Raw genomic sequence first — 27705 nt, 5'->3', positions numbered from 1 at the left:
TGGTATTGTTGAGGCTAATGGTCATAGTGGGGGTATCTGGGTTCTATGTTCTAATTCAAATATTTCTGTGAGAGTATTGGATGTAGTTGATCAATGTATCAGTTTTGAAATCACTATGGGCAATACATCTAGTTACTGCAGTGCGGTGTATGCTAATCCGCATATACATCGGCGTAAAGAACTGTGGGGTGACTTGACAAGGATTGCTAATATGATCCACGGACCTTGGATTGTGTTAGGGGACTTTAATGATATTTTGTTGTAGAGTGAAGTTAGAGGGGGGCAATTTAGACTTGCCAGAGCAGAACAATTTGCGGAAACATTGGAGGATTGTGGGCTGTTTGATATGGGGGCTATTGGGAGAAGATTCACTTGGTACAGGAAGGTGAAAGGTGGGGTGCAGGTGGCCAAGAAGCTTGATAGAGCAGTCATCAACCAGGACTGGCGACTAATGTTTCCGGAGGCTTATACTGAGGTGCTGGCGCGCCTTCACTCTGATCATTGCCCATTATTCACTAGGTGCAAGATGGCAAAGAGGGCTACCAAGGGCCATCGTCCGTTCAGATTCCAGGCTGCGTGGATGACTCATCCTCTTTTTAGGAATGTTGTTGATACAGCTTGGAATAGAGGAGCTCCGGATGTAGTTAAATGTTTGTTGGAGGTTCAAAAAGATGCAACTAGCTTCAATAAAAAGGTTTTTGGCAATATTTTTGTTAAGAAAAGGGAGTTGGAGAGGCTTTTGAATGACGTTCAGATTACTCTGGAAAGTCGGGAGGATCAACAGCTTAGGATCAAAGAGCAAGTTTTGCATCAGGAACTGAATGCTGTCCTTCTTCAAGAAGAGTTGTTGTGGTATCAAAAATCTAGAGAACAATGGGTGAGATGTGGAGACAGAAATACAAAATTTTTTCATCTGCAGACAGTTATCAGGAGAAAGAGGAACAAAATTCATGGGTTATTTTTGGAGGATGGGTCTTGGACCACGGAGACTACGACTCTAGAAATGGCGGCAAATTCTTTCTTTCAAAAGCTCTTTTCTACAAGGGAGGATATTGACCTGGACGCCATGGGGCCTTTTCCTTGCCCGTCTCTTAGTACTGAGGCTTGTCAAAAGTTAGTGGAACCGGTGACGTCTGAAGAGGTTAAAAGAGCTGTGATGACCATGAGTTCATTTAAAGCCCCAGGGCCAGATGGATTTCAAGCAATTTTCTACAAAGAGTTCTGGGACTCTCTTAGCAACGATGTGTGTAGACTGGTCAAGCGAGCCTTTGAGGGTGAGCCATTGAATGCGGCTATTTTCGATACTCTCATTGTTCTAATTCCTAAAGTGGAAGTTCCCTCTTCCTTACGGGAGTTTCGGCCTATTAGCTTATGTAATGTAATTTATAAAATTGTCACAAAGGTTCTAGTTAACAGGTTCAGACCTTTCCTGTCGGAGATCATTGGTCCTTTGCAAGGAGGGTTCATTCCAGGAAGAGGAACCACGGAGAATATTATCATTGCTCAAGAGATTATGCACTTCATGAGGAACACCAAGTCTCGAAAAGGGACCATGGCATTCAAGATTGATTTGGAAAAAGCTTATGACAGGGTAGACTGGCGTTTTCTGGAAGCTACTTTGGTCCGGTTTGGGTTTCCAAAGGCTACCATTAATCTTATATTGAATTGTGTGACTTCCTCTTCGTTGGCAGTTTTGTGGAATGGGAACAGGCTCCAAAATTTCAATCCGAAGAGAGGGTTGAGGCAAGGAGATCCTATGTCTCCTTATCTATTTGTACTCTGTATGGAAATGCTTGCCTGCTTTATCTCTCATAGAGTTTCCCAAGGTGTGTGGAACCCAGTTGCAGTTTCTAGGAATGGACCACGACTCTCTCATTTGATGTTTGCAGATGATCTTTTGCTTTTCTGTAAGGCATCAAAAGCTCAAGTAATAGAGGTCATGCATTGTTTGGACTTGTTTTCTAGAGCGTCAGGTTTAAAGGTAAATCTTCATAAGTCAAAGGCCCAGTGTTCCAAGAGGGTGTCGGAGAGGAGAAAAGAGGTTCTCTCAGGGGTCTCTAACATCCGGTTCTGCAATGATTTGGGTAAATACCTGGGAATTAACATCGGTCATGCCAGAGCTTCCAGGAAGACGGCTCAGGAGATTATTGAAAAAATTTCGAGAAAGCTCTCCAGTTGGAAAGGACGCCTACTGAATAAGGCAGGGAGGCTTTGTCTTGTTAAATCGGTTATGGCCTCTATCCCAGTTTATGAAATGCAAATTTCTCTTCTCCCGAAGTATGCATGTAATAAAATTGATTCCTTGATGAGACAATTCTTGTGGAAAGGCCAAGCGACTGGAAAAGGGCTGCCTCTGGTCAGGTGGGAGGTCGCCATAACTCCTAAAAAGGCAGGAGGATTGGGTATTAGGGATACTTCCTGTGCTAACATGGCGCTTCTGGGAAAGTTGGTATGGGATTGTCTAAATAATAGTGAGAAGTTATGGGTGCAGGTTTTGAAGCATAAATATCTCAGGAATCAATCTGGTATGAACGGAAACAGTAGAAATTCTTCATCGGCTACCTGGAAGAACATTGTTAGTGCCTATGAGCATCTCAAGGAAGGGCTTCATTGGAATATTGGAGATGTCCACAAATCAGTTTGGTATGATGAGTGGACTCCTTTTGGTAAGCTTTGCAACCTTGTTCCTTATGTACACATTTCTGAATCAGATTTCATGGTGGCTGACTTGTGGAAAGGGGTGTCTTGGGAGGTTGATAGTCTTACCACGCCTATTCCGCATGAGATTAAGCAGTTTATTTGTGGTCTGAGATATCCTAGTTTGACTGAGTTGGAGCCACAGTGGGAGTGGTGGCCTGCAGCAACAAAAAAGTATAGTGCAAGGGAGGGTTACAGATGGTTATTAAAGAAAACATTAAATTGGAATGCCAACAGTAATTGGAACTGGTTGTGGAACATAAACATTCCAGAGAAGTTCAAATTTACTATGTGGCTTAGCTTACATGATGCTCTACCAACTGAGACCTTTCGATTCAAGCGGCATTTAGCTTCTTCAGATATGTGTAAGAGATGTAACAAGGCGCAGGAGACTATGGAGCATTGCCTTAGAGACTGTGAACGATCAAAGGCAATCTGGTATATGTTGGATCCTAGTATCCTGGACTCGACGGCTGGTACTGCTCTTGAAGAGTGGTTTCGGAAGGCCTTGGCTAACAATGAGGCGTCCTTTGGTGCAGGGCTTTGGTGGGTATGGAGACATAGGTGCAATGACATATTCAACACTGACAACCCTTGGACAGACCATAAGGTTGTTGCCTTGGCCAGAATTACCGCCAAGGACTTACAGGTTTACAGGAATCGAAGCAATGCCTTTAGGTCTCTCCGAAATTGCCTGTGTTGGGAACCACCGGTAGGCAATAGTTTTAAAGTTAATTGTGATGCAAGCTTGTATATGGATTCAAATTTAGCGGGATTTGGGTGTATTATTAGAGATTCTAAGGGAGATTGGATTTCGGGCTGCTCTGGAAGCATTCCCCCTTGGTCTATAATCAGATGTGAATTATTTGCTGCTTGGAGGGGGCTGGTTTTAGCTTGGGATTGCGGTTTGAGGGATATTATATGTGAAACAGATTGCCTTGACATTCTGCCCATCATGCATGAGCTTACAAGTGGGTATCCATCTGAAGTAACAGATTTGGTTCACAAGATTCAGGAGCTTTTATCTCGTCCTTGGCTTGTTCACGTTGAATGGGTGTCCCGAGAAGCAAATAGAGCTGCGGATTGGATGGCTAAATATGGTGCCAAGAGTAACTCTAATCATGTTATTTGGTCTGAACCTAGTGTTGATCTCCAACAGATCATCCGCTCGGATTTAGAATAGTTTTTGCTTTGTTTCTTTCCTTGTTTAGTCACCAAAAAAAAATTATCTATACTTTGCTTTTTTTTTTTTTTAAGGAATTTAGTATTCTTCATGTTAAGGTGTTATTGTCAAAATAGACCATTTAAAATAGAATAAAAGTAAGAATTTAAGCATTCAAACATAAATCATAATAAAATTTAAAAGTAATAATACAAGTGGTGATCCACCATGTTTGAGTGATTAATTTTTGGATTAATTATTCTCTTAATTTTTATATTTTTTTCAATTGATTTTTTATACTTTTTTTAGTTTTATAATTAGGTCATTCCTAATATAAAAAATATTAAAATTAATTGAATATTTTTTATAAATTAAAAATATTTTATTAATTTTAATTTTTTGACAAAATTAAAAAATATAAAAATCTAATTAAAAATTTAATATAATTATAAAGACTAATAAAATAATTAAACCTTAACTTTTTTTTTTAAATATATCCATGAATATCATATGTTGATATCTACTAAAATCTAAAACTATTTTATATTATCAATAAATCACATTAAAAATTTTGAATAACCTTTACATAATAAAATTGAAAATAACTATAACAACTAATATGGTAGTATATAAATAAATTATACCGTGAAAGTTTTATTCCATAAAAGTATTCAAACAAAGCATGTTTACATCATTTTTCTATCTATTTTGATTTCTTCCTTTTCAATGGAAAATGAGTCAAATGACTAGTGCAAGTGGGAGGCTGGACCACAAAACCGTACAACAACGTGATGTATCTTTGAATCGATAAAATAGTGTACGACTTGTTCCTTTTTTATTTGGGGCCACTCTGGAAATAATTAAAAGATAAATTTAGATATTGTTACTTTTGTTATTAAGACTTAAGAGTTAAATACGGAGATATTTTGTACTTACTAGGAGACAAACAATAATATTTGTAGGCAAAGAATGATAGAAAGATTGCACACAAATTGATTATTTATATGTGAATATTTATATAATTTATATAATTATATTTATAATAAAATATAGCAATAATTGAGTTTTTGTGTTGATAAAATATTTAGTTATTTTACTTTAAAAAGTTTATTTATTCTGCTATGAAAATTTGATTATTTTAAAGATTTAACTAAAATATATTTTTAAAGAGAAATGTTATTTGTACTCTAAAATCAGTCATTAAAATTAGTCATCAATATATTTGTGTATAAATATATTTGTGATTTAATTTATTTTCAATGTATACTTGTATTTTAATATATATTTTATATTAATAACTGACTTTAGTGGCTGATTTTGGTATATATGTAGCATAACCCAAAAAATTTCATGTTAAACTTAGTAACAAAACCATATATGTTATGAGTAATTAATTCATTTTATATGCTATTAGTCATTGGCTCATTGTAATTTCGTTATTGATACATTTTTTATAATAGACGCTAAAAAAAATATTTTTACTCTAATTTTTTATAAAGTAACTCTAAATATAATTTCTTTGCTTTGTATATTTTTATGAATTTATAGAAAAAAATAACATTATTAAAATAACAGTGACATTATTCATTTTTTAGACACTATTTTAATATTAGTAATTTTTAATAATTAATATGTATTTTTTAATTAAAAATGTTTTAAATATGTAATTAATTATAATAATAATATTTTTATATATTTAGTATACAAATATAATTACTTAAATTCCTTGCAGTACCCATAGTTTTTTCATGAAATTGTGTGAAAAAGATGTTAGAAGGTGAGTTAGTGTGTTGAGTAAATAGCTAAAATCATCCCTAAAAGATATTTCGATCTCCATTTTGGTCTTCGAAAAATAAAGTTAATCAAAATCGTCCCCGAAAAATACACGATTAGTCACGTTAGTCCTTCCGTAAGTTGGATGATGACGTAGAGGGCTAATGCCACGTGTCACAAGATGATTGGTTGACGTGTCAGCTTAGTGACACCTGGCATGCCACATGTCAGATCAGTGACACGTGGCATGCCACGTGGCACTTGACATGTAAAAGAGTTATTTATAATCAAAATAGTCCTTGAAAGTTCAAACGTAAGTCATTTTCATCCCTGAAATTTTAAAAATTAATCAAATTAGTTCTTATATAATTTTTTTATTTTTTCTTGATAATATTAAATTTAAAATATTTTTTGATACTACTAATTTTAATAGAAATGTAATTAACAATAAAAAAATTAGTAATTGTATCTTTTCTTCTTAAAATTTTTTTCAATAAAATTATTTCTCTCCTTTAATTCTTGTCAAAATCTCTCTTATTCTTTTCTATTCTAAAATATTTTTCTTACATTGTTACATTATATATATATATATATATATATACTCAAAATTGAAATGTATGTATTTGTTAACCTAAACAAAGTTATATGCTCAAAATCAAAATTTATGTATGTTAACCTAAACAAAGTTAATAAAAATTTATACATCTTTTTTTTTCATTACGTTATTACTTTCATTTAGGTTAAGATACATAAATTTTGATTTTGACCATATAACTTTGTTTAGGTTAACAAATACCTACATTTCAATTTTGAGTATATATATTCCAGCAAATATAATAATGTAAGAAAAAGGTTTTAGAATAGAAAAGAATAAGAGAGATTTTGACAAGAATTAAAGGAGAGAGATAATTTTATTGAAAAAATTTTTAAGAAGAAAATATAATTACAGGGCGGAGCTAGAAGAAATATTAGAGGGGGCAAAAAATATTTACACAATAAAATAAGACTAAAATAAAATTTTAAGGAGGAGCTAAACTGAAATTTACATATAATTTACATGTAAAAAATTAAAATTAGGGGGCCATTGTCTCCCTTTCCTTGTACCTAGCTCCGCCCCTGTATAATTACTAATTTTTTAATTGTCAATTACATTTCTATTAAAATTAGTAGTATCAAAAAATATTTTAAATTTAATATTATCAAGAAAAAATAAAAAAAATTATATAAAGACTAATTTAATTAATTTTTAAAATTTCAAGGATGAAAATGACTTACGTCTGAACTTTCAAGGACTATTTTGATTATAAATAACTTTTTTACATGCCAAGTGCCACATGGCATGCCACGTGTCACTGATCTGACACGTGTCACTGAGCTGACACGTCAACCAATCATCTTGTGACACGTGGCATTAGCCCTCCACGTCATCATCCAACTGACGGAAGGACTAACGTGACTAATCGTGTATCTTTCAAGGACGATTTCGATTAACTTTATCTTTCGAGGACCAAAATAGAGATCGGGGTATCTTTCATGGACGATTTTGGCTATTTACTAGGGTAGCGTTTGTTTTGAGGTACTGAGACAGAGACTGAGAGACTGAGACTCAGTCTCAGTATCGTGTTTGTTAGTTTAGAGACTGGTACTAAAATTTCTGTCTCTGTCTCTAAAATTTCAGTATTTCAGTACCTCCAAAAAGTAGGGACACAGGGGACTGAAATTTTTAGAGATGGAGACTGAAACTTTAATAAAATTTTATACCTAAAATACTTTCATTTCAATTAATTAATTCCAATTTTACCCTTTGTACAAATTAGATTAGAGTTTTATTCTTGTTTCAATTCCTGTCTCTCATTTTACACCAAACAGAATATTAAGATTTATTTCAATCCCTGTATCTTAGTCTCTGTCTCTCAGTCTCAGTCTTTCCGTCTCTGTCTCTCCACCAAACGCTACCTGTGTGTTGGAAAGCAAGCATGAGTTTTATGAAGCGTGAACTCCACGCACACACAAAGCTCGTGGCCGACCCACCAAACCCAAAAGCGTGAATTAGCGAAAATTCTAGTTCAACGGTTACCACGCGGTATTTTCTTCAAATTAAAAATAAAAAATTTATTTTCATAAAATTATGAGTAATTATCTTGATTAATTACTAAAACTTTTAAAATTGGATACTAATTTTTAAAAAATTTAAATTTAATGTATTTTTAATGTTAAAATTGTTTTACATATATATTTAATTATATAATTTATTATTAAAAAATCATTATAATTGTATATTATATAAAATATTTTATATTATCAATATAATAAAGTTAAATTTATTTTTTAAATATCAAAATATATAAAATAACTTTTAACAGTTATTTTTATTAGATAATATTATATTTTTTTTCAATTTGATTAAAAATAAAATATAAAAAATTTATAAAATTTTAAAATAATTATTTTAATTAAACAAATTAAATTAAGAAAATTATATTATTTAATAAAAATGAAATTAAAAAATTATATTTAAAAGATTAAAATATTTAATATTAAAAATTTAGGAGACTGATGTAAATTACTCTAAAATTATGATTAAAAAACTTCGCATTTTGCAACAAGAACTATTACCATTCTCTCTCTCTCTTTTCACCACCCGAACTCCAATTCTTCATCTTTTATATGCTGTACCTTCTCTTCCTCCATTTTCTCTTCAAAAGATGTCAATTTATTTCCTCCTAACAGAATAATAGAACAGAATAACAGAAGTTTGTTAGAGTCACTTAGCAATTAGTTAGCAACTAATTAGTGGTAACAGGTGCAGCAAGTCACGTGTCTCAACATATGTATATAAACTCTTATCAGCTGTAACTGCTACACAATAATCACATTCTAATTCTCTTATTCATTCATCTAAGCTTCATCTCTCTCTCTCTCTCACACAACACTCTGAGTTACCGATACCATTTCATGGTATCAGAGCTCTAGGGTTCAATGGCAGAAACGTCTCAAGCCAAGGCTATTCCACCACCAGTAAGTGGAAGCATTGCAATAAATCAACCAGCAGCAGTGGTGCACAATTTTTCAATTCCGATTTCAATCAAGTTAGATGAGGAAAACTATTTTCCTTGGAAGGATCAAGCTGAAGCCTCCATCAAAGCTCATGAGCTTGTGGATTTCATCAATAGAGTGAATGTTCCAACACAATTTCGATCAGAAGAAGATAAAAGAAATGGCATAGTAACTGCAGAATTCAAGATCTGGAAGAGGCAAGATTCTTTCTTGAAAACCTGGCTCCTAGCCTCAATGACTCCGTCATTTGCAGCAAGAATGGTAGGATGTACAACCTCTCATCAGATCTGGCAGAGACTTCAGGGCTTTTTCGCTGCACAAATGAAAGCCAAGGTCAGGCAATTGAGAGCAAAGCTCAGCAACACAAAGAAAGAAGGTACAATGGAAAATTACTTGTTAGAAATAAAGAAAATTGTGGATGCATTAGTGTCAGTAGGAGCTCAAATTGATGAATTAGCACATGTTGAAGCCATTCTTGAAGGCCTCTCTGAAGAATATAGCTCCTTTATCACATCAATCAACACTAGAGACACGCCTCTTCAAATTGGAGCGTTAGAAGCAATGCTGATGGCACAAGAAGAATGGTTAGAGAAATTCAAGAAAGCAGAACCAATGATGGCAAATGTTGCACAGTTTCATCCGTCTCAACAGCGCAGATACAATTCTGAATCTATCTATGGTGATAGAGAAGGATATAGGAATTTTTCAAGCAATAGAGGCAGTTTCTTGCAAAGAGGATGAGGAAATGGCAGAATGAACTCTGGTCGAGCAAATCCGCGACGAGGAAGAGGAAACTATGGCAGCTATGGAAGAAATTATGATAGAATAGTCTGTCAAGTATGCGACAAGGCAGGTCACAGTGCTCGTGATTGCTGGTATAGATACAATAATCAGAACAGTAGTGGAGGTGGAAGCACTCAGTCAACTGGCAAAACTAGTGCTAATATTGCTACGAGCAACATTCCTCTAGATCAAGCAACAGTTTATAATCCAAATTGGTACCCGGATTCTGGTGCAACACACCACATGACTCCTGACAGAAGCAACTTCTCTGAATTTACATGCTACAATGGCAATGAGCAAGTAATTGTGGGTGATGGTAATGCCTTACAAATATCTAATATTGGAAGTTCCGTCTTAAAACCATTTTCTTCAAAGCACGTTTTTACGCTAAACAAATTGCTACACGTTCCTGAACTCACGAAGAATCTTTTAAGTGTTCATCAATTCGTTTGTGATAATAATGTATGGCTTGAATTTCATCCTAACAAGTGTTTGGTGAAATGTCAGGATTCCAAGGAGACGCTCCTCCAAGGAACTGTTAAGCAGGGTCTATATAGTTTTGGCCAAGCTAAAGCACAAAGCCTAAGCCCAGCTGCACTCACTGCCCATGTGCAGAAATTATCCAACTTCAAGCTGTGGCACAGGAGATTAGGTCACCCTTCTTCTCAAATTCTGTCCAAGATTCTTAATAATTGTAAAATACCCTATCAAATTCCCTCATCACTTTGTAGCTCTTGCTGTATGGGGAAATCCCAACAGCTTCCTTTCCCCACTTCTTCCTCAACTTTTTCTGCGCCTTTAGAATTGTTGTACACAGACATTTGGGGTCCCTCCCCTGTCCCTTCAATAAATGGCTCACGTTATTACATTCACTTTATTGATGCCTTTTCCAAATTTACATGGATTTATATTCTTCAAAGTAGATCACAAATTTATTCTGTCTTCCTTGCTTTTAAGAAAATGGTGGAACTCCAATTAGGTACTAGGATAAAAGCATTACAATCTGATAATGCAAAAGAATTTTTGTGTTTATCTAACTACTTGAGGTCTGAAGGAATTGTGCATAGGTTCTCTTGTCCACACGTTCACCAACAGAATGGTGTAGCAGAAAGAAAGCACAAGCACATCACAACCATGGGGCTCACATTGTTGGCAGAAGCAGCAGTGCCTGTTCAGTATTGGCCTGATGCCTTCATGACTGCTGCAACCTTAATAAACCTACTATCTACACCAGTGTTAAATTTCTAATCTCCAAGCTGCAAATTGTTTGGCAAAGCTCCCTCTTTTCAAATGGTGAAAGTATTTGGCTGCTTATGCTTCCCTAACACTCGCCCTTACAACAAACACAAGCTGCAATTCAGGTCTGAGCCCTGTGTCTATCTTAGCCCAGCAATTCACCACAAGGGGTTCAAATGCCTCAAAACAGATGGCAAGATTCTTATCACAAGAAATGTCACATTTCAAGAATATCATTTTCCCTTCAAAGACCCAACTCTTGGCTTTACTCCTCGTTCATTACCTTCTCCAGAATCACCTTTATCCTCTACCCTCCCAACTATCCCTCTCATTCATTCCACCTTGCCTAGTTCAGTTCCTCCTCACCAATCTATTAACTCAGATCCCCAATCTATAGATTTGGCCTATCAAGTCAGCAATTCACATGCCAACACCACTAATTCCATCAACCCTTCAAGACCTGCAGCTGTCTCCACACTCTCTGCACTATCTAACACTCATTCCATGACTACCCGTGCCAAGAACGGTATCACCAAACCAAAACTCTTCAATTCTAAACTACACTCCAAGAAGCCATGACAATACCACATTGGCGACAAGCAATGGAAGACGAATATGCAGCATTGATGAAGAACAGTACCTGGCAGCTCACTGCTCTGCCTCCGAACAGACGTGCAATTGGTAGCAAATGGGTGTTTCGTGTTAAACAGAATCCAGATGGTTCCATCAACAAATTTAAAGCCCGACTTGTTGCTCAGGGCTTCAATCAAAGGCCAGGCATAGACTTCAAGGAGACCTTTAGCCCTGTTGTCAAGCCAGCCACTATTCGGGTTATTCTCACTCTAGCATTGCAAAATCACTGGCCCCTAACTCAACTTGATGTGAATAATGCATTCTTGAATGGGAGCCTGCAAGAAGAAGTATATATGAGACAGCCGCAAGGCTTTGAAATTGGTGGCTCGGAGGTTGTGTGCAAACTAACTAGGTCGCTTTATGGTCTAAAGCAGGCACCCAGATCCTGGTTTAATACTCTAAGGGCAGCATTATACACTTTGGGATTCTCCTCTACCAAATCAGATGTCTCCCTGTTCTTCAAACACACCAGTGAAGCCATAGTGTTCCTCCTTGTGTATGTGGACGATATTATCGTCACTGGAACTTCAAAAGAGGCCATTGCCAAATTAGTGCAACAACTTCACTCTAAGTTCTCACTTCGAGATATGGGAGAATTAAAGTATTTTTTGGGCATTGAAGTCACTCGAACATCTTGTGGGGGCCTACTACTGTCCCAGACGAAGTACATTAATAATTTGCTAAAGAAGGCTAACATGGGAGACTCTAAGGCTGCTGCTACCCCTATGACTTCTAACTTGAAGTTGACATCCACAGATGGTGTGCCATTTGAGCATGTGAGCCTGTACAGATCTGTTGTTGGAAGCCTCCAATACCTCACTGTCACCAGGCCTGAAATTGCGTTCTGCGTCAACAAAGTCTGCCAATTTATGCAAACTCCGCTGGACAAGCATTGGAAGGCGGTAAAGCGTATCCTCAGGTATCTGCAAGGCACAAGGACCATGGGGCTTCATCTGCGCAAAGCTACTGAGTTGATCCTTACAGGATATACTGACTCTGATTGGGCCTCAGACATTGAGGATCGCAAATCCACTGCTGGCTATTGTGTCATGTTTGGGCCGAACCCTGTTTCTTGGTGCTCAAAGAAGCAGGATGCAGTATCTCGTTCCAGCACAGAGGCTGAGTACCGTGGCATTGCCAATGTGGTAGCCGAGCTGCTCTGGATTCGAAATCTACTTGGTGAAATTCACATTCTTGTACCTACCCCGAAAGTGTATTGTGACAATGCAGGTGCTGTGTTAATGTCCGCAAATCCTGTGCTTCATTCTCGCTCAAAGCATTTTGAGATTGATCTCCATTTGGTGCGAGACCATGTAGCCAAAGGGCGAGTCCAGATTCATCATATCCCTGGAGATGCTCAAATTGCCGATGTCATGACTAAGGCAGTAAGCTCCTCACGGTTTGCAACTTTTCGATCCAAACTCAAGATTGAGCAACCTCAATCGTTGAGTTTGAGGGGGGATGACAGGATAATAGAACAGAATAACAGAAGTTTGTTAGAATCACTTAGCAATTAGTTAGCAACTAATTAGTGGTAACAGGTGCAGCAAGTCACATGTCTCAACATATGTATATAAACTCTTATCAGCTGTAACTGCTACACAATAATCACATTCTCATTCTCTTATTCATTCATCTAAGCTTCATCTCTCTCTCTCTCACACACAACACTCTGAGTTACCGATACCATTTCACCTCCAATTGAAAATGCAAAAGTACAGCATGAGGGAGCAAGAAATGTAAAGGAAACACATTAAGAAAACGCCAGAGTTTAAGGGCTCCAACACAAGACAAATTACATAAAGCGCTAAGCAACTAGCAAAATTATGTATGATAAATGCAGTTGAATGAAAACTACATGATAGACAATCAAAAGCTACTCTTCTTAGGTAAAACATCACTTTTTCTTTGATGGATGTCATTCGATCAATAGAGTAAACTAAAGTACTAATGTTTGATCTGATTTAGCTAAGCACAAGTTTAATGTTTTATCTAGGTCTCATAAAGATGAGGAATAAAGATATATTCATGATGGTAAAACATAACGATTAGGTGGGAAAGTGAGATTATTGGTTAGTCCAAGATACCAAAAAGTTGGCATTCCATTGCCCTTGTTTCATTGGTTATGTTTTCTTAAATTTTCAGATATCAAAAAGTTGGATCTATCCGCCCTTGAATGACACTGCGATGTGATGGCTGAAATCTGAATGTTTCAGATAATTTATTCATTAATTTGATTTGATCTTGATGTTACTTTTTTACTTTATATTCCTGCAAATTACTGTTCTAATTATTTAGTGTCAAATTATTTTTGTTCCATTTTATTTAATTGGTTTAAAGTGACAGTAATGCTTTATTGTGTTTTGAAGTGTTTACTCTTGCAAGTGTTCTGTCATATAAAAAGTAAAACACGGTTTGGAAGATACTATTTACATATCAAAATTAAACTATACTTTTTTTTGGAATTAATGAGAAAAAAAAGCATAATAATTAATAAGGCTTTCCTTAGCATATGATTATAAAATGTAACTCGAAAACCTTGTTTGTCAGCATGAAATTTTAAGCTTTCATTTTTCTAAACGCTAACAAATCATTAAAAGGAAATAACAAAATATAGACGCTTGACAAATTTATATTGAAACTATTTTATAAATGTAGCTTGAGAAATTAATTTCAAAAGTGAAGAACATTCAGGGCTATGTTATTTTAAAACTATTGTATAACTATCTGCGATTGAATAAGTAATTCTGTCAATAAATTTACAATACTGCAAAAAATTAATAAAAATTAATGAACTGATTCTACATGTCTGATAGTATCCAACAGAATCAGCTATAGCTAATTTGGACAAACCAACCAATAACACTGCGTAAATGAAGCACAAGAAGCAACATTCAAAATACTAAATGTGGGTTTGGTTTTGGCCGATTGCGACAAATAAATATGTACCGGCAAGAAAATTTACATAGGAAAAAATATATCTTAGTTCTATGCTCCCACAATGTTTATATACGCTATAAGATCACTTTGTATCAAATCAGTGTTAAAGCTAACACCCCTATGTTTATCAGCTTGTTAAGTCCTTCATGTGAAGAAGTGCTGCCACTTAGTTCTCCAGCATTCACATATTGACTTCTTCCAGTGCCAGTATTTGCAGACACATTAACTGACCAACCATCTATGTAAAACAAATTTTAAGGCTGAATAAGCATTACAATAATAACTAACATAGCCCCATGCAACGAAAAATACAGCTAACTTTATCATGGCATCCTATAATTCTCATTCTTTCCAGAAATTAATTAAAAGAAACGTTTCAATTAGTTAGCAATAAAGGTTTCATTTGAACTACAACCGCTAACAGATACATTATACTTAGGCCTTAAGCTATGGCTACAAGACATTGTGGGCTTTTAAGAACAAGAAAATTTCTTGGTTGGAATGGAAAACGAACAACTTAGGAGCTTCACGGAAAAATAATGAAAATAAGGGAATACAACTAAATGTCAGCGGAAAAAAATAACAAAAGGCAATAAACTCTGGAATTTAGTTTCTATATAAAGAAAAATAAGGTTCAAGTTCACATAACATCAGCTATCAAGCAAGTATTATTGGATCTGAATGAAACAGATCACTGAAGACAGCAAAAAAAAAAGGGCACAAATGTCACTTTAAGCTTCTGTGATTTCAGAATTGACATTAAGGATATGAATAAAAACACATCGGACCCAAACACAAATCATAAAGAAACAAATATGAAAACTCACGAATACACACAAGCAACTTGAAAAGGAGGAGGAGGAGGATTTTGTTGGTGGAGGCACACGCACACACAACATTCACATACAAAGGAACTGGATTTCCTTATATGATACTTCACTATCACATCTAATTAGATTATAGGGGAAAGCCATCAAAGCATCATTGAGTTCTGTTCACCATTTTCATCTACATTCCATAAGTGAGATTTCAAGATATAGATTTAACATATGCAAATTATGGTCTAACAGAGATAAAATAGTTTGGAGCAAAAGGCTACCTTTGTAACCCAGAACAGTTGCACACCTACAGCACCATTGACAAGATCCCTCTTCATCCTAGCGTTCTGCACCAACTGCTTAACACCAATGTAGACTCCTCCTATGGCAACAAAGGTCAATGCATAGTTGCCCATCATCTTGAAAGTTCTTATGAGGCCCGGAAGAGCAACGTTTCTCTCAACACGAGGAACATGATTCCAGGTGGCAACAACAGTACCCAGATGGTGCCAGAAATTAAACCAGTTGTTGCACCCTTAATAGTTTTCATCAATGCAGAGTTGTAGGCAGCATACTCCTTATGAGAATCATGTTTTATTCTCTGACCTCTGAAATCAATAAATGCAGAGGTGAATGCCAATGCTGACCCAGCCTGAATTGTGGTTTTGATGCTCCCTTACAGGAAGAAGTGTTCAAATGAGTGTAATCAATTCAGTATTGGTGAAAAAAAATTCATTGCTCAATTACCTCATCCAACATCACAATTCACAAGCAGCAAATACATTTCACAACTAAAGCAAAATAAAATTACCAGAAACGAAAATCCAGACAGCTACGCACAACAAAATCTAGGGTAAGGGCTTAAGAAGAGAACGAAACCGAACCTCCTTGAACGTGTGAAACTGGGCATCTTGCCGAGGAACCTGGATGATTTTGGCAAAGAAATGCAAGTAACGACGAGAGCGGTGCCGTGAGCTGCAGCAGATCATAAGGAAGTAAGGAACAAAGCAAGTATTTACATATGCATTGAAAATTATTCATTCCATCCAATGTTACAATTCATAGGGATAATTCCGGCAATTTCATGAGGATAACTGCAGATAGCAGCATCATAGGTTGTACAGATTCTATCAGACAAAAATGGATAAATAGGATTTGTGAAGCAGAAGAACCAAAGTCAAAGATTGCTAGGTTCTTTTATACAAATAACTTGATAAAGGGAACTTGAGGCTCCTTGCAACCTGCTTAAACAACAATGAAAATATTATTCTTCATTTGTTTTCCAAATGTCATATAAATAAACCAAGAATTTTGTGGGAGTGTTACGTGGGAACTGAGGTTACCTTCAAAGCCAAGTCTTCTGATACAATTGACCGATACCGATTATCAGAACCTCCTTTGGAATCAAAAAGTGAAGCATCAAGAGTAGCTGGATTTCGGGAAGCAAGAAATGCTGAAATAAGAAGATACTTTGCACTCGTAGACATGTGAAAGTCTAGCTTGGCAATTTCTTCAGGTCGCTCCGGTTTCTTTTGATTCACCTTCAGATTTGCCTCTTTGGAGTTCTCAACTTCAGCTGAAGGATGAGATGAAACCTTAAATATCTCATTCAGAGAGGATGTGATGTGAGGATTGATATGACTAAATAACTTTCTCTTCATGTCTTTGTCTTTGTCTCCATTAGGAAAGACTCTTTTATCGCTTAAAGGTTCACAATATTTTTCGTATAGTGGTTTGAAGGCAGTGGACAATTCATCAACCTGCCTAGTAACCCTAAAGAAAGACCTTAAAGCTACACTGCATGAAAAATAAACAAAAATTCACTATGAGATTAGGTAAATCTGAGAAAGGAAAGTAATAGTAATAAGATGTCTTACTCCAAGAATGAAGAATACAGCTTCGAGTCTGCTTGGTTTCTCGACAATATTTTGCAAAGATCAGCATCTGTGTAATCAGGAAAGTATACAGGGATAGGCTCCACATAACCCATGTTAGAAGAGTAAAAGGTATCTGGAGAAGTATTGCTGATAAATATTAGACCCACCTCAGGAATCTTCAGCAGATCATAGAGATTAAACAGAAAGGGCCTGCGTCAGAATTCATTATGGGCTAGTTGATTTGGGTTTCTAGTCCATGACCAAAAACTTGTAGATATAGTTTTTTATTTTAAAAAATAAATTGTACAAGTGCAACATCCAATTGAATATTTTTCTAGAAGAAAAAAAAAACAATAACAATAGTTACTCAATATCTAATTGAATCTATTTACAAACTTTATAAGTTAAAGTTGCTAATCGAGAATTTAATTAAATTATAGATACCTAAAATTAATTATTTATGTTTAATTCGATGAAAAATTTGAGTGATACTGTGTTATTGGCATTCACCTCTGAAATCAATAATCAATATTTACAACTTGAGTAAGACTACTTTATTAAGGGTGACTTGGAAGAAAATGACTTAAATGAATAAAACAAGGGACATGAGCCAAGCCTACATTAATGATATTTCATCACAGAATACACTTGGAAAATGAAATTTATTCAACTTCAATTTCAATTTTAGTTATAAGTAACATAACCATAATCTTTCATCTTCATACAACAGTTTTCATTTTCGTTTTCTTTTTCTTTTTCTTTTTTCCCTTGTCACCATCCTCTGCGGGCCTCTTCATTGAGAGTTGACTGTGATGTCTTTTGCCTTATTGCCATTTGCTTGACAAAGACATCATTTTTGGCCACACCCTCATATAAGCAAACTTGCAGAAGATAATTACAAAAGAACACTATGTTCCCTAAGGCAAAAAACAATTGCCAAAGAGGAAGCTCTTAAATCTTCTTACTTCTTATCTCATACCATCTTCTATCTAAGAAAAAAAAAATAAAAAATCTAATCTAACAAAAGTAATAGTATCAGATGTTGATATAACTATAAGTGCATGCTAATAACATGATTTGGTTGAAATTTTTGTTATGACAGTTCCAAATGTTTACATAGTCTCCTAGAGTTTCTATCAGTCTCCTATTAAACGAACACCTATGGTACACTATACTACTATCTCTATTATCACTTCATTCATTGTTGAGACTCTTGGTTATGAGGGCAAGGCATTTCTGGTTCCCCTCTTGTCCATAAAAGATTGAGTTCACCTCTCTTTTTTCCCAATAACAAAAATGTGCCTGCATTTGAAGAAAACCAAGGTTTTAAAAACAATACAAGTTTTTGTAAATCACGATGACAACTCGTAGTAAGAAACATGCATAAAGTTTAACATTAGTTCTCAAAGGTGCCTTCAGCAGCCAGCCGAACATGTTGAAATAACAATTGTACTAACCAAGAGTAAACGGGACGATATAAAGCAATGCTGGTTGACCATGCCCATCCATCAAGTTCAAAGCAACATATGTAATAAGGAGACCTGCAGATCAAAGTTCAAGGAAATGATGTAAAGACACCAAGCAAACAGTGATCTCAATTCTCATCTACATCCTAATTCTGGTCCGAAAGTGAGCCGGCTCAATTTTGTAACAAAGTAAATAAAGTCCAAAAGTTTTTATGAAAAATTACCCTTTGACACATCCTACCAACTAAAGTCATACCAAGAATCAAACATAGAAATAGCATACCTAAACCGTAAGCACTCATTGCCCACATGAAGTATCCAGACCGAAGGTTCCTCTTTGCCAACCAATCATACCTGTAAATTTATCGGTACAATAATTAAGTCCAGAAACCATTGAAATGAGACAAGGGATTCTTTTCATTTATGTAGTGATTAAAGTGTTTAAACTAGAGAAGACGAATATATATGACTTTTGTTACCATCTTCTCCACTCCTATCGCCTCGAGCTACCTGTACAGAAGTGAAAATGTTTCATTAATTCAAGTGGAAGAAACGCATCATGTTTATGAGACCAAAATCGAGCTTAGTAGAGAATGAAACAAAGGGAACACTCACCACTATCATTATGCTCTCATGGAACCACCACTTAGAGACAAATTCCCAGAAGATGTCATATAGAAAGGCGCAACTAAAAAGAACAGTTTCTATTGTTCTTCTATCAGTTTATCTCTATTCTCTGAGATGGTGTCGAGGTGAGACCTCCAGAGAGTAAGACGGCAGCTGGTGCTTGTGTGAGTGGAGGTGGAGAGCTGTTGATCTACTGTTGTAGCGTGTTGGTTGGGAGGGGGAGGGAGGGGAACGAGGAAGTAGATGTTGCCGCGATGGAAGTCAGCGTGGGGAGGAACGATGAGGAGGTTGGAGGGAGAATATTTCTTGAGGATATGGTTAGGATGAGCTCTCATGACGTCAGCAGCGTTGATGGTACGAGTAGTGAGCTCTTCAATTCTGCCATTGGAGTGAACTATACGTATCACGTCCAATGCCCCGCATGGTAGGATGCATGATATGCATCCCCTTATGCTATTCTTTATTATTAAAGGTAAACTCTTGTGTAATTACTTAAAGAAACTCTTAAAAAAAGGCTTGAATCCACTTGTGGGATTAGGCGATATAGATATCAGAGAATAAATTTTAAGGTAAGACTGGTTTTTTCTTAGGTGATCAGGTAAAGTTTAATAGTTCCAAGCTAAACGTACTAAATCAATTAGCTTTCCAAACCAAAGTAGCGGACTTAGCACACGGTGCTTAAAGTTGATGTATGATAAAAAAAAAACCTCCATTTCCTTGGAGAAGAAGATGGGGAAGCTATAAAAGAGAATCTGCGCGCATTTTGGAGAAGAAGATGCAACCGCATAATGTTAAACCAAAATATATATAGAAAAAGAGTTAGCTAGAAAAAGATGCGGGTCACATAAAGAGAAAGAGAGAGAGAGTGAAAGGGAATGGAAATGGGAATGGCCGAATAGTTTTAATTATAATAAAAAATATTGTGTGATATATTTTGATTGTTAAATGACTAACTAATAATTAGTGATAATATATAAAAGAGTTAAAGTGAGTAGAGAGAAAACATAGAAAAGAGAAGAGGAGAAAGGAGAGACTTCATTGATTTAAATTTTTTTAATTAAATTGCAATTAGAAAATGTTATATACATTTTAATTGTGAAATTAGTAATATGTAATAGATATAATAAATTATTAATAGTATACATAAGAGATAGAGTGATAAAGGACGAAGAGAAATAGAGAAACAGAAAAGGAGAGAGGTCTTTAATTTTGAAAAAAAAAAATTAATTGCAAAAAAAAGAGTATTATGTGACACGTTTAGATAATAAATTTTAAAAATTGTGGCATATTGATTAAAAACCTTAAAAAAATAAAATAAGTGAAAAAGTGAGAAAAAATTTATTAATTTTAAAAAAATATACATTATTTTAATTATAATAAAATAGAATATAATGTGATACATTTTGATTGTCACATTAATAATATATTTTAATTTTAATTTAATAAAAAATATTATATATTATATTTTGATTGTTAAATTAATAATTAATATTAATATATAAAAAAATGTAGTAGGTGAAAGAGGATAAAACATAAAAAAAAAAGAAAAGAAAAACCTCCTTAATTTTAAAAAAAAAAGAAATTTTTAATTTAATTACAATATAAGTGTATCAAGTATTATATTTTGATTATAAAATTATTATTTTAATTACAAAAGCTACTATATAATTATTCTATAAGTCAGGTTTTACTTTATTTTGTTCTTCATTTTGTTTTTTTAAAAACAAAAAGTGTTCTTCATGTATTTAGTGTGTGGCAATTTAATTTTAACTAGAGCAGCAAATAATCCATTCTCTTATTCAAGGTAGTTGGGCTCAAGCTAAGTTTTAAGCCAAACCTATAAAACGTGTGCATTTAATTTGCATAGCACATCAAACAATTTTCTTCAGATAAATATATATATCCCTTTATTTTTTTGTGTTGTTATCTTATTTAGATTTAATAAACTTTGTTTAGGATTGAATCAAGAGTTTTTTATTAGAATATACTTTATTTATGAATGTAATATTTTTTTATATTAATATTAGATTTAGACAATCAATAAAAATAATTAAGTTGATATTAAAATATAAATTTATAATCTCATTATATTTTTTTTGGACAAAAGTATTTTATATATGAAAAATTTATTTAATATTTATAAATAATAAAATAATAAAAGATAAAATCTAAGTCTAAAAAAATAAAATAGATAAATTTTATATTAAATTAAAATTTTAGAATAAGTTCAATATTCGATTATAAAAAATCTTAACTCATAAAAATAAAAATAAATTTAAATATTTTTACTTTTTAAATCGACACATAAAATATTACAATATAACACTGTGAGATATTCTTTTTATAAATAATGTATTATAAATAAAAAATTTCACTTATTTTTTTCCCTCCAACCAAACTTGCACTGTATGGATGAGTCCTATACGATTTTAATTGATTAAAGTCTGAAGAGAATTTTAATATTATATATAAAACTTAATATGCTTCTATATGATTCTTACATTATATATGAAACCAATTTATTAAGTTTCATGTCATATATGATTCTTACATTATGTATAATCGATATGAAACTTAATATATTTATTTCATTTTATTTAATTATAGTTGATTAATGGTATTTTAATATTTTATTTTATTTTATTTTTGTACACTACTTAATAAGATAATAGTTGTATCAGAGCCTTCTTCAATAGAAAAAATTTTTTTTTGATCTTTCATGAACCAAAATTTCTTTATAAATTATAATCATTAAAAATTTGAATTGATGGCTAAAATTTAAACTATTTATTAATTGTATAATAATTATATAGTATATTTAAATATTTTAAAATAATTTTATTATGAAATTATACTTTTATCTATTTTTTTTCTTTTTTCTTCCCTTTAAGCCCCTTCATACTTTCATACTGAAACAATTATTACCACCACCATATAAAAAAAACAAAAACATTCCCTTCTTATCAGTTATCACCTCTTCTTATCATATCACTACCATCAACTACCAACAACCAGTTATATATGAGAAATGAAAGGACTACGTCGTTGTTTTGGATGGTCATACTCTTGACTGCTGCGAGAAAGTCATACTAGCACTCATTGGCTCATTGCTACCGCCGGCGACCTGCACCCATCAAATGGGTCACCTTCTGTTGCTGCTACAACTTCTACGACCATGAGCCACAGAACCCGTTTATCTCTGCCATCGAATTTCATTGACAAAATCGCTACCAACTTCCTCGAAGTTAGAGGTTAGAACAATGGTATTTGAATTCTGGTGGAAAATTTTTGAAAACAGAATAGAATTATTGATATCACTGATAACTCTGTTATTTAAAAAAAACGAATATAATTAAATGATTATATAAAATATTTTACACTATTATAAATAAATAAAAATTAATTTTTAAAAAAAAATCTTAATATATGCATTTCACACAACTATTTAGAAGTCTTACCATAAAAATGTCGTGTTTCAGACTTTGTCATAGTTTTGGAGGTGTTGAATCCACTTTAACTTATATTATTATTTCAGCAATACAAGAAAATAAAATAGCTGCACTCCTTAAGTTATAAACTAATAAAAATCAGAACTAAAGAAAAATTATTCTTTGAAGCCAGTATTATATTTAAAAATGATAGCTGTTGTTAAAAACTTTTCCATATGGTAACAATATGGTTTTTTAGGGGGTTTGAAGTTTTTCCTACCCCTAGTTTTTATAAGTCCTTAAATTGAAAAACTTTTCCATATGGTAACAATATGGTTTTTTAGGGGGTTTGAAGTTTTTCCTACCCCTAGTTTTTATAAGTCTTTGAATTGAAGTTTTCAATTATGGGAAAAAGTCCTTAGCTTAAACACAAATAATATTTCTAAAAGGATAATTTTTTAATGAAATTATTATCTATACTAACCAATAGTCTTATACTAAGGAATCAAAGATAATTTTTTTAATGGATTAGTAACTTAAATACTTTCCACTAGCAAGAAAGTAAGTGTATGTTTTTAATTCTTCACTAAAAATTAAAATAAAATTTATAAGCACATCAAAAAATAAAATAAATTAACTAAGAATATAAGCATTAGAAAAAATAATATTGACACAACAAACTTCGGCTAAATTTTTTTATTATGGACGAACAGCGTATGCAATCTAATTCTATTGATTTTGTATATATTTCTTTTGTACGAGAATGTGTAATTGGTAAATTTGATTATTTTGCAAAGAAATTTTTAAAATTTTTTTAATATTAAATTGAAAGGTCGACTTTGTTTGTTGTGATTTTGTTTTTTGAAATTCATACATTAGAGATCTGATTTTTGGTTTAAAAAAATTGAAGAGTCCACTTTTTATCCTTTAAAAAAATTAGAAAATTCGAATTCTACATTTTAAATTAAATAATATCATCTTTAAAATTAATATTTTTACAATCTATAATAATAAAAAACACCATTTCCGTCCTAATATAAAAAACAATTTGCGACAAATTTCATATTTAACATATATTATTTGTATTAGAGTAAAGTATTGTTTTTGTCCTAATATTTGGGATAAATTTTAAAGTTGTCCCTAACATTTAAATAGTCCTATTTAAATCCCAAATGTTTTTAAGAATTTGTTAACAAAATTGATACGGATAAAATTGAGACGATTTTAAAACGTTAGGGACTTAAATAGGACGAAAACATTAGGGAACAAAAATGATACATAGAAATAAATTTTAATTTTATCCTTTACGGTACATAGGTACATAGTTATTCAATTATTTTTTAATCATATCTAAGTAAATTACACTTAGTCACATTATTTTCATTCTAAATAAATTTATTTTTTTTATAATTTTACTCTTAAATATTTTTACTCATCGTAAAATGTTTGTAAAATGAATAATTATATACCGTAAAAAATTAATATTATTAAAAGATAAAATTAAAATTAATTTTTATGTATCATTTTTATTTTTAATATTTTTGTCCTATTTAAATTTTTTATATTTTAAAATCGTATCAATTTTGTCTCACCGTAAATTCTATTAATAAATTTCTAATGATATAATAATATCGAGTCAAATTTAAATAAAATAATTTAAATCTTAAAAATAATTTTAAAATTTATTTTAGACATTAAAAATAAGAACGATACCTTCTTCTTTGTATTTATTATCGTAAGCAAGAGTGGAATGTGAATTTTTTTTTCCTCTCTCGTGGGAAAGAAAAGGGGAGTAAAATATTGTGAAAAATGCCGGTATTGTATCATTATGGCCAATAAAAAAGAGACACGTGTCAGTGAAAATTGCAACACGATGCAGAAGATCAAAGTCAGAAATACAAACGAATTGTACTGTAAGTCTTCAGTCTTATATGTACAGACATAGTAGCTAAAATCTCAATTTAACTCTTAAAATTTTTCGATATTACAATTTTAAATGAGTCAATCGACTTTATGAAATTTATACTAAGTTTGACGATTTTACGATTTAAATTTTATTAAGATTTTATATTTTACATACTTAATTTACTTTTTCGATTTTACGTAAAATCTCGATTTTTCCTACCTTGTGTACGGGCCATATGGAACCAACCCAGGTATGGCAATCCAAAAAAAGGCATATGGTATGCTGTATACGATTAGGTAGGCAATGAGAGATTTGTCTTATAGTGAACGTTGAATAGACAAAATTAACCCTGGCAAAGTAAGTGAAATGTCATAATTGTCCTGCTTAGAATGGCAAAAAGGCCATGGCTGAAATAGAATGGCGTAGGAGGGCTTCGGCTTGGAGAGTTGTGTTGGGTAATGGGCATTCACACTCCCACCCTTATCCTGGGTGAAACCGAAAAGAATTAACAATTGAAGCCCTAACCACTCGGTGACGCAGCCCTGTCGCCGGCAGTCACGTCAACCACCGTAGCCACATCAACCCCGCAGTCCCGTCGCGTGTGGAAGTCCGGCACCTTCGCAGGAGCGTGAGGTCGTCTCATCTGTTGGAGCGCGCTCTCACTGTGTTCACCGTGCCTCTGTCACCGCCACCGTGCCCCCGTCACCGTCTCCTCTGCGTGCTTCCCTCCCGTGCGTGAGGTAGGTCTTCTCGTTTTCTCCATTTTGTAATTATTTTTTAGTTTTGTAATCTAGAAAGAGTATTGCTGTTTTCATTTTTGGGATTACTGGTTCTAAAATTTTTTATTTCATATTCTAGTTACTATTAGTAATGGTGTCTTCTTTACAATGTTCATCACCTTTGTGATGTTATATTCTACGTTATTATAATCTGTGACTAGGAATCATTTAGTTTGGTTATTTACTTAATGTTGTACATGATTTTTGTTAGCTACATTTTGAATTTTTTTTTTGTTGTGACTTGGAGTCATTTGGTTTGCTTAATCTCACTGCAAGGTGACTCTGTGATCGTCATTCATCTCTCGTCATCTCTCCGGTAGGCTGATGCTTCTTCAGTGGCATCTATTTTTGTATTTCTTTTTTAAGATTCTCCGGTTATAGTAGTCTTAGGTCCCTGCAACTTGGTATTGAACTTTTCCTCTGTTAGATACTTTGATGGTTGATAATTATGACAAGTTAGAATTATCAACAAATTCGAATTTGAGGTAAAGGTTGTAGATTTTGTTTCTATGCCCAATTTGGTGACCTTGCCCAGTGACTTCGAGGATGTATGAAGTCGTTACAGTATTTCTTGGTTTAAAGATGCATCAATCGTGTGGTGCTTCTTGTGTGAGTCACAAATTAAAATTCTAGAACTTATTTCATGTGGATTGTTAAAGTGTTACATAGCTAAGGTACCTGAGTCATGTCAAATAGATAAAGTTATAAACAGAACCTGCTAATTAGCCAAATATGATAATAAGCTTATTAATTTTGTGAATTATTGTTAAGAGAAAAAAGGGGAACAGAGGTTGGTTCTAAGAAGCACCTTTTCGTTGTCATCGCAACTGTAATGAGCCTGCAATTTCGGTTTGGGCATGAAACTTAAGTACCAGGCAAATAATAAACCAATCAAATAAAAGTCATGAAACTTTAGGAATAGTATTTGTTTCTTTTTTTTCCCCTCTTTAAAATTAAAGTAAGTCGTCTTCCAAGTTAATAATACATGAATACCTGTTAGAATATCATTGACTTTTAAATGACAAAATTGAGAAAAAATATTTTTGACCAACTCAAAATAAAATTCATAAAACTTGGAAGTTTAATTATGGCACTTATATATAACAACATTGTATTAGAAATAGAATTTGCAACATTTATTAAGAGGGCCTAGCTTAACTAAAAATTTGAAGCTGAATTGAATATGAAGATTAAGAATCTAATTCCAATGCCTCCTGAATATCTACAATAATGGCTAGTTCAGGAAGCAACAAGACTCTAAGACCCACGTATTCATGTCTTCCATTGTGTCTGAATCTTAATGGAATGGGAAACTGATCAGTGTAGACACTAGACAATGACTAATCAAATTTTTAACAGAAAGGCTAAACCTGTGCACTAATTAAGGGCCTCAAAATAAGCTCAACCTTCTTGATGGCCTCTTAAATTTGTTCAATCTATGTTTTGTATTGGCATATGTAGCCTTGACCTCATCTCTTATTTTGTTATTGAGAGTGACACACGCTTTTCTATAATGCACCAAATTTGCCTTCAATTCTTCAAATTCCCATTTTATCATCCTACTTCCATACACGGTATAAACCTTCAAAACAGAACTTTATAACTTTGACCCACTTGCTGGTTGGAAGTTTGAAACATGTCATTATATCCACGTTATGTGCAGCTTAGTCACTAATTGCTGATTCAGAAATCGAAATTATGGAAAAAGTTGCTGATTATGGAAATTTTTGTTGATTTTCTGATGCATTCATGTACTGAACGAAGCACTTTTACTGTTGCCGATGAAGCCATAGTAACTCTAACTGTTACTTTGTTGTTGAATTAAGTAAAATAAAATTAATTTCCGTTAGTATGGATTGATGGCGTTTATATATTTTTTTGTTTGTGTTTGATCAGTTAGACAGTTACTGAATTTAATAGTATTTGTTATGTGTGTATGTAATTATAGGTTGTTTTGTTTAGTCTTTTGTTTTTGTTATTTAAATATTTAATTATGATTTTGTATTAATGATGCTAAAATGCTAGCATTATCGTATTGAATATCTTAATTTGAGTTGAAACATTAATTTTCTATTTCATAAGGATCATAGATTGTAATATAATTTGCACTTCTTGATGAGGACATCATCAATTATAAGAAATTATTTGGTCACTTGAATTATGGCCCCCTAAATAATTAGTGTACCTCTGTCCATGCAGGAAACATCACTGGACATTGGCATGGACGAGGCGGCGTTTGGAACAGAATATTTAGATGGTGATGGTGACCTGGGAAATGATGTACGTGGCAGCAGTTTAACAAGGCCGGAGGAGGTGATGGAGATGATGTTTAACTCTCCCGATGAGGCTGCTTGTTTCGACGTTTCCAAGTGACGATTCCAGTAAACTTATCCGCCGTTGCAAATGCCTTAGCAATCCTTTCCATATCGCATTGTGCTCTTGTTAATGAACCAATGTTACTTACCTTTTCATGCAGTTAACTTACTTTTCGATCATGCATTCTACCTTAGTTGTTACATCATT

The 27705-nt window shown here is 33.5% G+C and overlaps 2 protein-coding genes across 3 annotated transcripts in view; one reads left to right on the top strand and one right to left on the bottom strand.

Annotated features, from left to right (window-relative positions):
• LOC148569316 (uncharacterized) overlaps nt 1-27705 on the top strand; it is a 163378-nt gene that overhangs the window by 113059 nt on the left and 22614 nt on the right. The window lies entirely within an intron of this gene.
• On the bottom strand, nt 14056-17133 carry LOC107635017 (origin of replication complex subunit 5-like). 2 transcript variants are annotated; one of them, XM_088483430.1, is made up of 6 exons: nt 16977-17133; nt 16443-16896; nt 15984-16074; nt 15381-15774; nt 15109-15289; nt 14056-14519 (listed from the first exon to the last, which is right to left on the bottom strand). In XM_088483430.1, the coding sequence occupies exons 1-4, from the start codon at nt 17087-17089 to the stop codon at nt 15530-15532; spliced, it is 903 nt and encodes a 300-aa protein (XP_088339556.1). In that variant the 5' UTR covers nt 17090-17133; the 3' UTR covers nt 14056-14519; nt 15109-15289; nt 15381-15529. The 2 variants fall into 2 exon arrangements, with proteins under 2 accessions (XP_088339556.1, XP_088339555.1); XM_088483429.1 differs by lacking the exon at nt 15109-15289.

The sequence above is a fragment of the Arachis ipaensis genome, chromosome B4 (genome assembly GCF_059453495.1).
Source record: "Arachis ipaensis isolate K30076 ecotype BB chromosome B4, ASM5945349v1, whole genome shotgun sequence".
NCBI classification, from domain to species: domain Eukaryota; kingdom Viridiplantae; phylum Streptophyta; class Magnoliopsida; order Fabales; family Fabaceae; genus Arachis; species Arachis ipaensis.
Note: the sequence above shows the minus strand (reverse complement) of the source record. Positions and strands in the feature narration are given on the sequence as shown.

What these genes read in the sequence shown, in the direction of transcription:
- LOC107635017 (XM_088483430.1), bottom strand. Translation starts at nt 17,089, where the DNA reads ATGGGTTATGTGGAGCCTATCCCTGTATACTTTCCTGATTACACAGAT. An exon ending in CTGTATTCTTCATTCTTGGA is followed by an intron (nt 16,897 to 16,976) that starts GTAAGACATCTT and finishes TTTTTCATGCAG; the next exon opens with TGTAGCTTTAAGGTCTTTCT. An exon ending in AGTTTCACACGTTCAAGGAG is followed by an intron (nt 15,775 to 15,983) that starts GTTCGGTTTCGT and finishes TCTTCCTGTAAG; the next exon opens with GGAGCATCAAAACCACAATT.